The sequence below is a fragment of the Pinus tabuliformis genome, chromosome 2_1 (assembly GCF_031772625.1).
Source record: "Pinus tabuliformis cultivar Carrire ecotype Pingquan chromosome 2_1, CPIR1, whole genome shotgun sequence".
Lineage (NCBI taxonomy): Eukaryota > Viridiplantae > Streptophyta > Pinopsida > Pinales > Pinaceae > Pinus > Pinus tabuliformis.
Window position 1 is genome coordinate 123,384,610 of NC_142299.1, and position 17,256 is coordinate 123,401,865.

General features: G+C 42.8%; 1 protein-coding gene across 2 annotated transcripts in view; it reads right to left on the reverse strand.

Moving 5' to 3' along the window:
- Positions 1-16,942, reverse strand: part of LOC149199078 (uncharacterized) — a 44,352-nt gene extending 27,410 nt beyond the window's left edge. For both annotated transcript variants that reach the window (XM_089399361.1, XM_089399360.1), the window contains exon 1: positions 16,358-16,942. In XM_089399361.1, the coding sequence (XP_089255487.1) occupies positions 16,358-16,762 (405 nt within the window). In that variant the 5' untranslated portion in view covers positions 16,763-16,942. The remainder of the gene's footprint in view (positions 1-16,357) is intronic.
- Between the last annotated feature and the right edge of the window lie 314 nt (positions 16,943-17,256).

The following is a 17,256-nucleotide window of genomic DNA, read 5'->3' on the forward strand; positions in this document are numbered from 1 at the left end:
CAAAGGAGACAAGAATACAAACCTAACCCATTCATTCCGCCGAAGATCGTGATGCATGAGTTACCACGCCCTTTGTTTTTCCACCCTTCTTCATATGCCTTTTTCCTTTTATTGGTTTTTCTTCATAATTGCTCAGGGCTCCAAGGGATGGAGAGCGTGATGTGAATTATGTAGCAGTGGATACCCCCTTGAGGTGGGGCAGTTCATCGCCCACCAGGGGTTGGGACAATCATGGGTTCCATAATGATGGAGGGGGCTCATCTAAGGCCCATAGGAACTAGGGTGATGGCCATGAATAAGGGGTAGAGCTCATGTTTGGGTTTTGCCCACGTGCTAAATTTGTATGTCCCGACTATCTTTTGCATTTTGTGGTACATTTCCTGTTGAGAGTGGCCAAATTGTGCTTTTTACTTTCATTTTAGTTGCATCAACCTCTGGAGCATCATTTCAGGCCCGACCCAAGGTGTGGACAAGGGGAGGGGGAGGCTAACCCTATGTGGACCCAATGGACACATGTGGACCCGGGTGCGAAAAGAGATGAATGGGGCTCGAATAAGTGGAGAGGGAGTTATGTGGTATCAGAAAGCAGGACCACGCAACCAAAATTGGGATTTCCCACGTAGTGCCAACCCTAAAGCTAATGGACAGTAAAGGAGATCCCACGGGACTAGGATACAAGGGTAACCAAGAAATCGGGCAATGGAGACAAGAATACAAACCTAATCCATTCATTCCGTTGAATCCCCCCACCAATTCATGCCCTAGAGTGCCCATGACAAGTAAGGAAAATTACTCAACTATACTAATGAAAAGTCATACCTTTGGGATTGGGAGGCCCACCATAAAACATACATCCATAACAACTGGGCGAGGGACCACGTGGTTGGCTCAGGTAGTGAAGAAAATTGAACATCAAGCCATCTAGGGGTTGCAAGGGGTTGTTGGCTGCCAGCTGAGGACCATCTAGGAGAAAATATTTCTCCCATATATACTACCCACAGGTGGTGGGTAAAATCTGGCTCCAACTAGGACATGAGCTCTCAGAAAAGTGTGCAAAGCCACACAAATGGTAGGTCATGAGAACACCAGCAATCTCTTGGTTATCGTAGACCTGTTGCTTGCACACATCAAAGACCAAGCACATGGGGCAGCATGTTTTTCGTGTTGTCTTATGATCACCCATGCTTAGTATTGGGCTGTAAAATCAACAGAAAAGTAAATAAAATATGCAAATTTAAATCTAAATGCAACTATTCTACCATGGGAAATATCATATGATGTTATTTCTAAAGAGAAAACCAGCATGCACTGCATCCTACTCTAACATACATATACTATAATGCCAAGTGTCGAAGAAAGTGGTGATACGATTTAACTTGACCGGTTGTGGCCATAGTTCGTCGTTGAGTTTAGCAATGTAATAATAGGCCTCTCCAAGTTTCCCATGGATCTTGACAGGCATTAGGTCTTTATCGACCAAGACCAATTCCCTGACCTTATATTCCTTTTTAGGCTTCCACTTTTTTCTTATTTTGTGATTCGATCATTTGAGAACACAGACATCTTGTCAAGGGAGAATGGGAGAAGGCTTCTCGATCTCATGTGTCTAGTAGTATGGGATTGGTGGCTTAATCGCATGAGAAGGGTAAGAGGGCTCTCTATAAAGGATGAAGGGATTTCCATCAGATTGTGGGATAGTAGCATATGACAAGTCCATTTGGATATTGACCTCCAACAGTGGCTCCCCATTTACTTGATAAGAGCATACCCCACATATCAGGGATGTCTATGACCACAACATCCATGAGAAGTGATATATCAAGGTTCGTAGCCAAAGAAACCTTACGGTCCTTTATGAAACATTCCACCTCCCTAGGCTTAGAGTTAAAACCACATACCTTCTTATATGGCCGAGCGATGTTAAGACCCGATTGCTTCATGACTTTTAAAGGCATGATGTTTACGGAAGTCCCTAAGTCTAACATACAATTATGCAATAGGAGCTCGTTGATGGTCAAAGTAAGCATGAATGGCTCATACTAGGGAGAAGATTAGGAAGGTGAATGTTTTGCAAGTCTTTGGGTGATTCTTCCTCCTCATAACCCAGGGATTTCTTAATTTGTTGTTGCTCTGGAAGTTTTGCAATCTCTTTCAAAGGAATGGGTATAGTTATTTTCCCTATAGTAGTCTCTATGTCAATTTTAAGTCCAACCTCTTAGCCCTTCTCCTTCTTGGTGTTCTCTTTCCTTGGGAGATCCTTTTTAGGAGGATTTTTAGGGAGAGGTTCCTTAGGAGAGACTTGCTTGGGAGTCGGGTCATCTTTGTTTGGTTCGTTAGAGGTTGCGCGACCCTTATTACTGTCCTTTCGTGAATATTGAACCCCTTTGAATCTTCCACTATCATCAGCATTAAGAATGGGCTCCTTCTCTTCTTTAAAGGTGATCTCACTAATGGGAGGATGATTGTATGAACCTCCTAACAAAATGTTGAAGACATAGGATTCTACAAGGTTAGCCTACTCATCTACCTCTTCATCATCACTTTCATCCTTTTCACTTTGCTCATCCTCTGAAGATGAAACTTGCCCCACTGCATTAGTTAGAACTAAGGTGTTTTCAAGGACCCTATTAGGTGGTTTCAATCTCTAAAGGGGATGGCATGTCCATAGTACATATTTTAAGAGGTAGGTGGCAAATGATATAATGATGGAATGGAGTGGGGTTGAGGGGCAACATCCAAACCACATGTCAAGGTATATTGGGTAGCTATAACAAGGGAAGCCCACACTTGGGTATATGAATGTAGGAGGAAGAAAATCATGGTGCATGAGTTACCCCGACGTTTGTTTTTCCACCCTTCTTCATATGCCTCTTTCCTTTTATTGATTTTTCTTCATAACTGCTCGGGGCTTCAAGGGATGGAGAGCATGATGTGTAATATGTAGCAGTGGATACCCCTTGAGGTGGGGCAATTCATCGCCCACCAGGTGTTGGGACAATCGTGGGTTGCAAAATGATGGAGGGAGCTCACCTAGGGCCCATTGGAACCAGGGTAATGGCCATGCATAAGGGGTAGAGATCATGTTCGACTTTTTCCCACGTGTTAAATTTGTATGTCCTGGCCATCTTTAGCATTTTGTCGTACATTTCCTGCTAAGTGTGGCCAAATTAAGCTTTTTACTTTCATTTTAGCTACATCAACCTCTGGGGCATCGTTCCAACCCTGACCCAAGGTATGGACAGGGGGAAGGGGAAGCTGACCCTAAGTGGACCCAGTGGACACATGTGGACCCGAATGAGAAAAGAGATGAATGGGGCTCGAATAAGTGGAAAGGGAGTAATGTATGTGGTATCGGGAAGTGGGACCACGCAACCAAAATCGGGGTTTCCCATGTAGTGCCAACCCTAAGGCTAATGGCCAGTAAAGGAGATCCCACGGGACTAAGATCAAGGGTAACCAAGAAATCGGGCAAAGGAGACAAGAATACAAACCTAACCCACTCTTTCCGCCAAATGCCCCCACCAATTCATGCCCCAAAGCACCCATGACAAGTAAGGAAAATTACTCAACTATACCAATGAAAATTCATACCTTTGGGGTTGGGAGGCCCACTGTTCAAACATACATTCATAACAGATGAGCGAGGGGCCACATGGTTGGCTCAGATGGCGGAGAAAATGGCACATCGAGCTATCTGGGGGCTGCAAGGGGCTGATGGCTATCGGATAAGGACCATCTAGGAGAAAAAAAAAATCCCATATAAACTACCCACAGGTGGTGGGTAACATCTGGCTCCAACTGGGACATGAGCTCTCGGAAAAGTGCGAGAAGCCACTCGAATGGGAGGTCATGAGAACACCAGCAATCTCTTGGTTACCGTAGACCTGTTACCTGCACACATCAAATACCAAGCACACAGGGCAGCATGTTATTTGTGGTGTCTTATGATCACCCATGCTTAGTATTAGGTCGTAAAATCAACAGAAAAGTAAACAAAATATGCAAATTTAAATCTAAATGCAAGTATTCTATCATGGGCAATATCATATGATGTTATTTCTAATGAGAAAACTATCATGCAATGCAATTGCATCCTACTCTAACATACATATACAACAATGTCAAGTGTCGAGGAAAGGGATGATACGACTTAACATGACCGTTTGTGGCCATAGTTCGTCATTGAGTTTAGCAATGTAATAATAGTCCTCCCCAAATTTCGTGTGGATCTTGACAGGCATTAGGTCTTTATCGACCAAGACCAAGTCCCTCACCTTATATTATTTTTTAGGCTTCCACTTTTTGCTTATTTGTTGATTCAGTCGTTTGAGAACACAGACTTCTTGTGAAGGGAGAATGGGAGAAGGCTTCTCGATCTCATGTGTCTCATAGTATGGGATTGGTCTTGGCTTAATCACATGAGAAGAGAAAGTAGGCTCTCTATAAAGGCTGAAGGGAGTTCCATCAGATTGCGGGATAGTGGCGTATGACAAGTCCATTTGGATATGACCTCTAATAGTGGCTCCCTATTTCCTTGATAAGAGCATACCCCACACCTCAAGGATGTCTATGACCTCCATGAGAAGTGATATATCAGGGTTTCTAGCCAAAGAAACCTTAAGGTCCTTTATGAAACCTTCCACCTCCACGGGCTTAGAGTTAAAACTTAAAACCACATACCTTCTTATATGGTCAAGTGATGTTAAGAACCAATTGCTTCATGACTTTTAAAGGCATGATGTTTGCGGAAGCCCCTAAGTCTAACATACAATTATGCAATAGGTCGTTGATGATCAGATTAAGCATGAATGGCTCATTCCCAGGGTTAAGATCTTGAAGGTGATTGTTTTGCAAGTCTTCGGGTAATTCTTCCTCCTCATAACCTAAGGATTTCTAAATTTGGTGTTGTTGCTCTGGATGTTTCGCAATCTCTTTCAAAGGAACAAGTATAGTTATTTTCCCTATAGTAGACTCTATGTCAATGTTAAGTCCAACCTCTTTGCCCTTATCCTTCTTTGTGTTCTCTTTCCTCGGGGGATCCTTTTTTGGGTTGGCTTGTGTTGGGGGATCCTTTTTAGGATGATTTTTAGGGAGAGGTTCCTTAGGAGAGACTTGCTTGGCAGTCAGGTCATCTTTGTTTGGTTCCTTAGAGTTTGTGGGGCCCTTACTATTGTCCTTTTGTGAATATTGAACCCCTTTGAATCTTCCACTATCATCAGCATTAAGAATGGGCTCCTTCTCTTCTTTTTTAAAGGTGACCTCACTAATGGGAGGATGAGTGTATGAACCTCCTAACAAAATGTTGAAGACATTGGATTCTACAAGGTTAACCTGCTCATCCACCTCTCATCGTCACTTTCGTCCTTTTCACTTTGTTCATCCTCGGAAGATGAAACTTGCTCCACTACATTAGTCAGAGCTAAGGTGTTTGGGACTTGAGATGAACTTGGCTTGTCCTCGTCATTTTGCTTTTTAGGAAAGGGTTTCCCTTTTGGAATGTAGCTAGATTTTTGGGCCTGTTCCAAGGCAGTTATTTTGTTCATGTAAAGTCTATCTCGTGAATTTATTTCTTCACCAAGTTTTTCCATTCTTTTGAGGATGTCCAAAAGGGTTTCTTCGTGTTGAACTTTGGATTTTTCCCCTTTGACCTCCGTCTTTGCCTTAGGATGGTCATTAACATCTACTCTAGAGATCCATATGTTTTCTTCAACCTCCATTGTTATCTCTTTAGCCTCAGCCGATGTTGAAGGTTTATTATTCCTTAATGCATAGGTAAGGTGGCCACCCACAACTCTGAGGATTTTGTCGAGAATGTTGGCATCGAGAGGCTTCAAATGGTCAGGGATATCCCTGACTACCCTATCAAATTTTTGGATGAATTCCCGGATATCTTCCCTTCCCCTAGTTATTTGATAAAAAAAATCAATGTTGAAGGTTCCTTGGGCATTGCATGACCATCTTCTTATGAATAGGTCCTCAAATTGGTCAGAATCTTCTACACATGCTGGGGGAAGACTAAGATACCATTCTCTCGCTTGTCCTTCAAGTGATAAAGCAAAAAGCATCATGAGCCTATCTTCATCAAAAATCATCCTAGGGGACATGTGCCAATAGAATTCTTCAACAAAATCACGGGCACTCATGGTAGCATCGCCTTTGAATTTGGGTAACCATCTGTTGTATTTTTCAGGTAATGGTTTAGGGTCATCACTCAACTTCAAGGGGGCGAAGACACTAACCAAATGCCTCTCACTCTTGGTCATCTTGGGACAGTCAGTGTTAGAACTAGTTGCCATTTTTGGGGTGGGGTCACTGACCTTTTCAAACTCAGGGAGAAGGGCGGTTTTAACAGTTGATGGTGTTTGTTCTCCCCTTCTTGCAGCGGCCCTAGTTAAAGGAGGAATATTTTCACCTTCAAGTAAACTAGGGGATTGGACAATGAATGGAGTTCCCAGAGGAATATTTGAAATGTCATCTACGAATCAATTCCTCAATGATTCACTAGGGAGGTAGATCTGCTTCCTCCCAGACAACGCTGCCAAAATGTTACCGCTCAAACTAGCAGTGGTCCTAGGAGGGGCATAGCTTTTAGACGCTGAGGTAAATTAAGAGGTGCGTATTTATTTAGCAAAAAACTTGGAAGAGCCATCTGGATAAATGGGGGGGGGGATTGAGGCTTGCCTGAGGAACTTGGCCCAAAAACACATTGGTAGGAGTGACTAGACTAAATGCAGGGTATTTCAGGGCCTAAATGCAGGGTATTTCAGGGCCTTAGGAACAAGTCATGAGTAGTGCGTAACAGTGGGTTGAGAGCTGGATGAGGAAGCTTCAAAGGCTGGTGAGATGGTCGCACAGGCAGGGGGAATTTTCTCTTTCCAGACTTTCCTAAAAATTAATCTTTCTAGGTCATATACAAATAGGGCTTTCTGTTGAGATGTATCTGAGCGAGTGTGAGGCCTTTTAAAACCCAGGATGATGAATAATAATGGGGGTTTGTGGAGTCGCCAAGGTGATGATGAATGAAATCAGAACCTCTTTGTTCACCTACGCAAAGAGTGCTCAACTTGTCGTATCCCAAGGGAAAATCCTTCAATGCGTTCCCCGGCAACGGTGCCAGAAGATGTTGTAGCTCCTAGAGACAGCATTGGATTGCTTACAAGACCAGTGCCTGGGCACGTATACATTTGGAGTGTCTCAAATGATTCTCAGTAAAGGGAGACCTCACTTATATTCTATATGTATATATAATGGGTTGGTTCATTCACCTAAAGGAGTAAGACATGAATTTCTGGTACTTCTTCACATATACAAATCTCAGAAATATGCACAAAACAGTGGCGGCCAAGTAGTTCAAGGATTTATAGTTTAATAAGCTTTTGTAGAGCAATGATAGAGAATAAGGAGAAAGGGCAACTCATCACATAGAGCTTAAAGCATCAAGAATTCTTGATCCGAATTGGATCCTTAAACATTTCCATGATTGTTTCAAATTATGTCAGATCAAAATCTTATGAATAACGAGCTTATCAGAGATGACCTCAGGACAATGGCAATTTATGGCCAGCAAGGAACAACGAGGACCCTCGGTCAAAGCGCGCTGACTATTGGCCCATGGAGACCGCGCATGGACACAAATTGGCAATCGAAAGCCCAGATCCTGAAACTGAGGAAGTTTAGCTAATCGCGTATCGTAGGGCAAAACCCTCAGGAAGGAAAGCCCCGAGCACTCGGTCACGAGGAAAACAGGAAACCCTGCGGAAACCGTCAGAAGGCGGGTCCCGCGCCCAAAACCGGCAGGATATCGCGTGCACTTCAAGCGGTAAGTGGGTTTGGCTGAGTTCAGCGCGATGCCACACACCAGGCGACACGTGTCCAACGGATGAGAGAGAAAACCGCTTACATAGCGTGAGTAATGGTCGAGCAACTTACCTGCGCGATATAGACGGAGACCGTAGGATCTGGAGGCTCCAGATCAACAGTGAAGAATCAACCTGATGGATGACCAGATTTGACTGGGAAATAGACTGAGGCACATAAGATTTGAGGTCCGGCATGATCGACGAGCCGGCAGAAGAATCAGTTTCGCGGGAAAATCCTGGAGTAACGAAAATAATGACCGTTCAAAGAAAATTGACGCTCAATTCGTAAGGCGACAAGTGGCCACCTCTCTGTGCAGCATTACACAGCGATGATGACACAGAGCAGGGGAATTCCAGCGGACAGAGGCAGGCGATCCAGAGAGTCGGGAAGAGGAAACGAACAGTCAGGGAGCAGATTGGCTTTAAGCTATGAATAGACAAAGAGGCAGAGGGAGAGAAGGAAGTGAATTGCAGAGAGCACAGAAGTCAAGCTGACCCGCAGAGCGAAGGAAGCATCAAGCAGACAGAACAGAGAGAGTCTGAGAGTCTGTGAACTCCAGAGAAGGCTTGAAAGGTTCAAGCAACTCCTCTGTGTATTCCTGTCGGGTATTGAGTACCAAATTGGACTCATACCACTGAGACCAGTTGAGGTCAAGATTCAGTAAGGGGAGTCTGTGCACTCCAGAGACTTGGGGGATCCAAGTACAATCCTACTGATCATTCTCTGTTAAGTGAGACTCAAATTGAGCTCCTTATTGTAAAATCTTTGCTTTAAGACACAATAGAAAGACCACCACTGAAGGCTGGACTAGGAGACGTAGCCCAGGAGGATTGGGTGAACTCCTTCTTAAATTTGTTGTGTTTTGTATTTGCTTGTTGTGTCTCTCTTACTGTTTCAAGTGCCTGTGTATTTCGCAATCTTATCGATCCGTTGCTCAAAATAACATAGGCACACCCCAGCACATGGGTCTGTAATACCTTCATTAATTAACTGAGATCATTCACGAGTGATTTTCAGATCAATTCTATGCTTAACAAATAGAGCTAGAAACCTCAAGAATTTCTATACTTATCTGAGTTACAAGTAGATATAATGGACAGAAAGATGTTGGGTGCTATGATTCATGAAGAGCAACTTTTAAAGTTATAATTTCAATAATCCATACAAGCACTAGCATTAACAATGTCGATACAAATGAATCTGTGAGGAACTGTAATCCTTGAAGGGGGAATCACCACCATTTCCTTGATATTCTGAAAACTTTGTATTACAAAGCCATACAATCTAAAAATAACATGTAGTATTTTCTTTAGAATTTTTCGAACATTTGTTAAGTCTTGCTTCCTCCTATTTATCAAGAGAGGAGAAGCGTTGAACATTCATTACATCAAAAATATCTTCAGCCGAGTCTCAGTTGTCAGATTGACTAGCTGTCTCGGCTAGGGATGGCTTTGTGGCCCAAAAATATTACAGAATTAATGGCCTCATTGAAAGGAGGCAAATTGCAGGACATCAAATAAGTAAACAGTCAGAAAGAAGCATTAATAAACTATCTCAGTGCCCATCCCTGTAATTGCTTTTGCTTTAGGTTGCAGTGGGCTCATCGTATGGTCTCTTGTGCTGCTCAGCCAGCTCCCGTCATTTCTGCCTTTACTGCTCGAGCCATTCATTATTTAAAGCTGGGAGTGGGCACCATCCACTTCATGTCGCAGTACTGAAACAAAGGATCCTTGGGCGGTACTTCGTCTCTCTCTGTTATGGGACACCATGCCTGAAAATTGAATCCTCTCGAGCTACCAAGTCTCTTTTCACTCCTGTCAGTGCCGACCCTGATTTCGTGTCACAATGGGCTTTTCTGAATCAGCCCATGTCGGTTTTGAATGCACCACCTATTTCCTTTAAAGCCACAGTTGCCGACACATCACGCCTTTAAAGCCCTGCCCTATACTATAGGCACCCTGATCTGCCTGGTGATGCTCTCTTGGTGGCCATATGGAGGACTTTCCAATGCTGACCTTTCGCTAAAGAAACGTTGCAAAACAGACGAGTCTCAATCCTCCTTAGCCCCTTTCACTTTTAGCCCCTTTCCGTGATTTTCTTCATATGACCGGGGGGTTGGAACTAGGTGCTTAGCCCGAGGGTGCTAGAGCCATTGAACTACTTGCCAGGGGGCTTTTTCCTTTGTTATATGAAATCCCGCATATCAGCGATTTCCAATGCTTTCCCTTCATATTTCCTCTAGACTCCTGCGATCACCGATCTGCGGGGTCGGGCCCACTGAAAGCATCGCATATCGCAATCGAGAGAAGAAGCCTCTTTACCTTTCTTTATAGCGCTGGCCGACTCATCTCGACGCAAAAACTTTATAGGTCGGATCACATAACATATTGCATCCGGGAGGATCTCGCATATCACAATTGCAACATCGGAAGGGACATCGGCAGAGGAGGGATCTTGCCTTGTGCACTCGTCGATCACCGATTGTGAGGGGTGACATCATCACTACCACGTGTCACCCTATGAGTGGTAACATGTGTCACCCAGAAATGCCTCCTTAGGACCCTGAAAATGTCGAATCCGTCGAATCCACGTGACACTTGTCCTCTGTACTGCCACGTCAACTACCACGTGGGTTCATATGGACCAATGATATTCTGCCACGTGGCCCCCCTGGAGGAGAGAGAAAAAGGCCGCCCTACCTTGGTTTCCATTGATTTTCTTTGTTAAGAAGTTTTAGGCCCTCCCCTATGTTTTAACATTATATCGGCGCTTCCTCGCAATTTCTTAAAGGATGGCCTGTTGGGCCTGCCCATCGCCGATTTGTCGATATATGAGACCTGTGGGATGCGGGACTGCCCACCGTCGATCATCGATTTACTGAGCTCTGGACCCACCGATTGCGATGAACTCCTGTGGCCCGCCGATCGCCAATAGGCCCGGTCCTGTCGATGTGCAGGACTGCGATGATGTGGGATGCGAGATTGCGATGTGGCCGATATGTGGGATGCGGGACTTGCGATATGCAATGAGTGCCAAACCTCCGATATCCTTCTCTCCTTCCCTTTAAAAGGCAACAGACCCTCTAAACTTTAACATGTCATATATTTTGATCCAGAAGTCCATTTTCGGACTTCCTTATACCTTTGGGAAGCTCATTCCGGGCACTACGCAATGGACAGGTTTCAATTTGGCTTTAAGTGATCCTGTGGCCTGGAAGATGGCTTCAAAATTCACTACTCTTTGGCAACTTTGATCAACTAGAAACTCATAATGCAGTGAGTGACAACACTAGGCCCGACCCAGAGTGTGGACAAGGGGAGGTTGAGGTTAACCCTATGTGGACCTAGTGGACACATGTGGACCCGATGGGAAAATTGATGAATGGGCTTAAAATGAGTGGAAGGGAGTGGTGTATATGGTGTTGGGAAGCGGGACCACGCAACCAAAATTGAGATTTCCCATGTAGTGCCAACCCTAAAGCTAATGGCCAATAAAGGAGATCCCATGGGACTAGTGTACAAGGCTAACTACGAAATCGGGCAATGGAGACAAGAGTAAAGACCTAGCCCACTCTTTTCGTCGAATCCTCCCACCAATCCATGCCCAAAAGTGCCCATGACAAGTAAGGAAAATTACTCAACTATACCAATGAAAAGCCATACCTTCAGGGTCGGGAGGCCCACCTTCAAACATACAATCATAACAAGTGCGCGAGGGACCACGTGCGTAGCTTAGTTGGCGGAGATAATGGCACATCGAGCTATCTGGTGGCTGCAAGGGGCTGTCGGCTGAGGACCATCTACGAGAAAAAAATTCTCCTATGCATACTACCCACAGGTGGTGGGTAACACATCCCACATCTCCTTGGTCATATTCTTGGCCAATATGTTGGAGACTATATGATCCCGAACTCCATCCAGGATCATCCGCTTCGTCTTGGCCATCTCCTTCATGAATTCATTCAGTTGATCTGCATCTGTAGGTCATACCACAACGTTTTCTGCATAGGTCTTTAGACCATGCTCATCAAGAAGAAAGGACATCCTGGCCTTCCAAATGACATAGTTGGAGGCATCGTCCAATCTGTCTTGATCTCTAAGCCCGACTATGGCCATCTCTACAAAAGCTCAGAACTGGAATCTCCCCCTGTTCTCCTGCTCAATTCCATGTTCTGAAACTCGCACTCCCTCTTGGAATGCGCAGAACTGCCCTATCTACTTCGCCCTGCTTCCAGCTGCTTTCTGGAACTACTCGCTCAACCTTTCTGAAAGTCCTTTTCCGAAAAAATGGCGCAAGAGATGTAACCTCAGCAACTCGAACTGGCTTGTCTGGAAAACTTGCATGACCTTCTGCAACTGGAAAAATTATGGATCTCCTCCAGAAAACTGGAATTGAAAACCCTGTAGGAAAATTTGGAAATTCCTCCCTTTGTGTGTGCACTTTCTCTTCCACCCAGCACAGATTCTGCTCTAGCAAACTGCTGCAAAAGCAGGGGCTTTACGTCAGCCTATCGCGGACCCTCACACGCTTAGCTTGGAACTACTACCAATCAAGCTGTCTTGCCTGCTGCTGACTGGGAAAATGCTTTTTCGACACTCTGGAAAATCTTCCCGACCTCTGGAATTGAAAACGACCTTCCCTTCAGCCAAATCGAAATGCTCTGTTGAAGCAACTGCGCAGTCCCTGCACTGCTTCCTGGAGAAAAAATTTGGCCTCCTTTGTCTGACTCTCCGGAACTAGAAAACTTCCTTTGGATCACTGCTGACCTCTCCTACCACTTGCTACTCACCTCCAGGCTCGATCTCCACTGCTGAATCACTCCTGCAACTAGGAATTTGAACTGCCTGGGCAACTGAGTATCCGCACTGGTGTGTTCTCCATCTACCCATCGACCTTTTCTTATAATCTCCAGTTGGGACCCCAACTGCCATGATTAAAACATAATCTATGGTTGAGATCATCTCTAAGTCGATTTATGTGAGTTTCTAGATGATTCACACATTTCTCAATTAATTTCTATTAATTAACCACTTTTCCTAAGTTAGACTTAGGAAATTTTTAATTATGGTCAATTAATTTAATTGAGTCATCTCTAGGTGGAATTTCCAGAAATGGTTTTTGGGTTTTGGAGAACTCTTGTGTTTTATCCACACCACAAAGTCTCAAGACTTGAACACCATTCGACGCTGCAGAAACTAACACAATTTTCTTCAGGACAACTCACACTGGTTGGATTGGCTAGTCTATAGTCTATATGGCCTTCCTGCTGCTAGAATTTCGATCTCTTCTCCCTTGCTGGAAAAACTAGAAACCCTCTAAGAAATTGTTGGAGATTCCCTCTGTGTGCTTTCTCTTCCTTCCTACGCAGATCTGAAACTATAAACCCCTGCTACAAATCTTATGCGCCCAGATCTACTCTGCAAACTAACTGATCTGCTCACCAGAATTACTTCCTGACAATACCACTGCCTACTACCACAGATATGAAGCAAAATCGAAATTTTCCTCCACCTAGATCTGAAAAACAATTCCTACTCCTCTGCAAATCGAACCCCTGGCTTGGCCTGCGCAGATCTGGATCCTGTGCTTCAGATCTCCCTCTGAAACTGCAAAATATCACTTATTTTCGCCTCTGAGCTTCAGATCTGATCAATTACGCTCTAATTCCATGTGAAAAATCCATGATTGTAATACACTGGAAACTATTCTTCTAATTGATGCAGTTTATTTGTCTTCTGTTATTTAATCAACGACAAATAACGAATAGCTCACTACTGTAATCTTGACAATTAAAATAAATGTTGCGGAAAATAAATTAGGAACTGAGAAATAGGAGCACACACATAATGACACCAATGTTTTGGACTAACATCCCCAGAAAAACCCCGAAGGGAAAACCGGTGCAATAGATGAGGATTTATATTTTATTATCTTCAGCAAATTAGAGAGTACATAGATTTGCTTGCCAAACACTGGCAAAGCTCTAGAAAATTATCCCCACCACTCCCACTGGAAAATCGACCTGGAAACCCTCTATTTCCCTTGCAAAATCAAATTTGCTTCCTCCAATAAATGTGCACAAAGAACGCTACTACGGGAAATACGCACTAGCTAGAAATTAAGGTTTTGTTGATCCTGCACTCGCACTAGGCAACTCGCTCTATCCTCCAGAATTGATTCCCGGCTACTGGAAAAACGATCTTCTGCCCAGATCTGCGCACTGGAGAACTCGAACTCACTGGTACGACCTTCTGCAAAAGAAATTGGCCTTCCCTCTAACTCTAGAAATTTGTGGAAAATCTCCCCTAGAAATCTCTCTCCAATTTCTGGTGACCCTCTCATTGATGCTCTGTTGGCTCAAACTCTTCCCTCACTGAATACTTCGCACTGCCTTGCTCCCTTGCTCATTCGATGTGTCTTCTCCAAGCCCCATTGACTTGCTCTTATAATTCTCTCATTGGAGCACCAACAGCCAAGATCTAATCGTGATCGATGGCTCAGATCATCTTAGACTCCGTCAAATTACTTTTGAGAAGTCTCTAGAGAAAAAGTTGATTTCCTTAATTAATACACTTTAATTAACAAGTTTTCCTAAGCTAGAGTTAGGAAATTTTAATTATCCGGTCAATTAATTTAATTAAGGTGTTTTGAAACCAAATCTCGCGAAACCATTTCTAGGTATTAGACTATAACACCTGTCTGATGCTACCACAATATCCAAAAACTAACACGAGCTACACAAACTAACACACGGCTATAAACTTAGGTTCCATTCCCACTTAGCCTCTCATTTAGTCCATGAGAGTAATTGATAGTTGATGCTTAAATCACACAGTTGTAGGTACCTACAAAATCGTGTTTTGGATTTGTGAAAGCCTCTCAAAGAACTCACTTGATATAGAATCAACTTTCAAACAAAAGACGGTTGTAAGACATGGAATATGCCAACATATATGACCAAATACCCACAAAAGAGGAAAGCAAGAGCCCTCTCAAGTGTGGCTCGTGATCATCTACTATTAGTAGCATTCTATGAAAATTATCAAGTACAACCCTAATAGGTTACATTAATCCTTTCAATCCATCAAGTTGAGGCTAAGTCACTCGAAGGTTCAGGTTCGAAATTTGGCAAACCCGAAAAAATATTTATGTTCATCCAAGTTCGTCAAACCTAAAAGATGACCCTCAAGTCAAACCAAATCAAATCAAATTGAATTGAATCACCAATTTAATAAGAAAAAAAAAAAATCAAGATTGGCTGCAAGTTTGATTTAGGGTTTTTTTAATTTGTTAAAAAAATTAAAAATGGATCACATGACACAATTATCAAATTTTGGTGTGCTAGAAGCCTTTGCTGCAAGGGCATTGCTCCATCATGCTTGTGAGTTGTGTATTCGTATAGCCATTTCTTCATATATATTTTATATTTATTAATCAAAATTCTTATTCACGTGTTTATTGATGTTATTTCTTATTTTTTATGTTCTATTTCGTTCTAAATTGTGTGCGTGTGTGTCTGTTTGAAAAATATATATAGCCAAACCTCATCAGAAAGTTTGACCCGAATAAAACTCAGCTATTGTTGAACCTAAACGGTTTGATTTAGGGTTGAGGTCTAATGGTAAGTGGGACCACTTACAACCACAATGACTCAAGTTCAAAATCCAATGTACACACCCTAATCAGTAATGGGCTGCTTGAAATAAACAAAGAAGCTAAATTTATGCGACCCTATTTTCATTGCCATTGCACATGAAATGGAGTTTCATTGTCCCTGGATCTAAACAAATGGCATTAGATGTGGCCCACAACTTTGCATAAATTCCAATATACTATGATCCTTTTTTTCATTCAACTACAACGCAGTGGTGCTCCCACTAACATTGCGGTTGAGTTGTGACATTGTGAATATGCTTGTTGCTCAGCTTTTCCCACTGCGTAAAAATTAAAATTCTATAGACTACATATTGCCCCCTTTCACATTTGTTTTTAAGAAATTCTCGTTACTAAGTTAAGTTGTTTTTATGGCACATATACCTCTCTATACTCCTTGTTCCCTACGAAAATAAGAAATCTCCCACTAACAAATCAAATATATCTGGTTGACAATACTCCACTCCACAGTAGCCCTTTTATGTGTCTTCATAAAAAAACCAATCGTCAGTAAGTCAAGTACACTTAAAATCTGTGTTAATTATTTCAACTACATAAATAACTCTGTATAGTAATAAGTCCACAGACGTCTGAGATTATAGAACATAATCATTCGAAGTAAAACAGCCGAGTCGTTCAAATATTGTCCGTCACCTACCCATGCCTAGGATTTTCCCATTCAGGTAACTCTCTTGTCCAACTTCTGGAAAAAAATTAGATGTAGCGACAATTGCCATCCAATTCGCTTCCCAATCTAACTTGAAGGTCCTTTAAACTGCCTGAATTACAACCGGAATATCATAATTCCCAAAAAAAAAAACTTGAAAGAAGTAAATAGTCTTACAACAATGACGAGAGCACCTAGCCAAGGACCTCCGCGATGCACCCAGCGAACCAAATCTCTGGCTAAATCGCCGAGGACCTCCTTCAGAATCGGCCCCTTCTTCACGAATGCTCGTCTGGTTCTATGAATCAACGGAATCCCTTCCTTGGCCTGAACAATTTCCTGGATCAATTCCTTTAAAACTTTAAATATTTGCCATTCTTCCGTTTCTCTGCCAAATTTCATGTTTGGCACATCCTCCCAATGTTCGTCTTCTCCGTCGTCCAAAATTTCACTTCCATTTTCGAATTGTTCTTCGTCTTCTCCGTCGTCCAAAATTTCGCTTCCATTTTCAAATTGTTCTTCATTTTCTGATCCACTTTCGATTTGTACATCACTTTCTAATCCATTTTCTGCAATTTTCATTGAAAACCTTGCTTGGAAACCGTTTCTCTACCAATCTGTCTGTACCTGTACACTGTACACTTTAGAATCAGTGGTGACAGACGGAGCATCAAAATTCCGTATGGGGACTTTAATGCAGTGTTTCCCATGTCGTAGACTCTGGCTTTTACTTGTATGAGGATGAACCTCTGTTGGGGTTGTGTAATCCTCCTAAGTTTAATAAATAAAAGTAGCAAGTTTTTTAAATGGAAAGTACTGTTTATTGTTTTTATTTTATTTTCATGTTTAATGACCTAATGGAATTGGTATTTATTTGAATTATTTGTTAGAAGTTCGTTGCCTATTACTATAGCCCTTAAGTCGTATTAACAACTCACTGAAAAGTTAATGTTTAGTTGGAAACTTTTGACTTAGTCAAGGTCCACACGTCTAACACACCACACCTATAAAGGGTTTCCACTCAAAAAGAGACGTCTAAGAAGCTCAATCACAACGTGTTGTATGAACAATTTTAA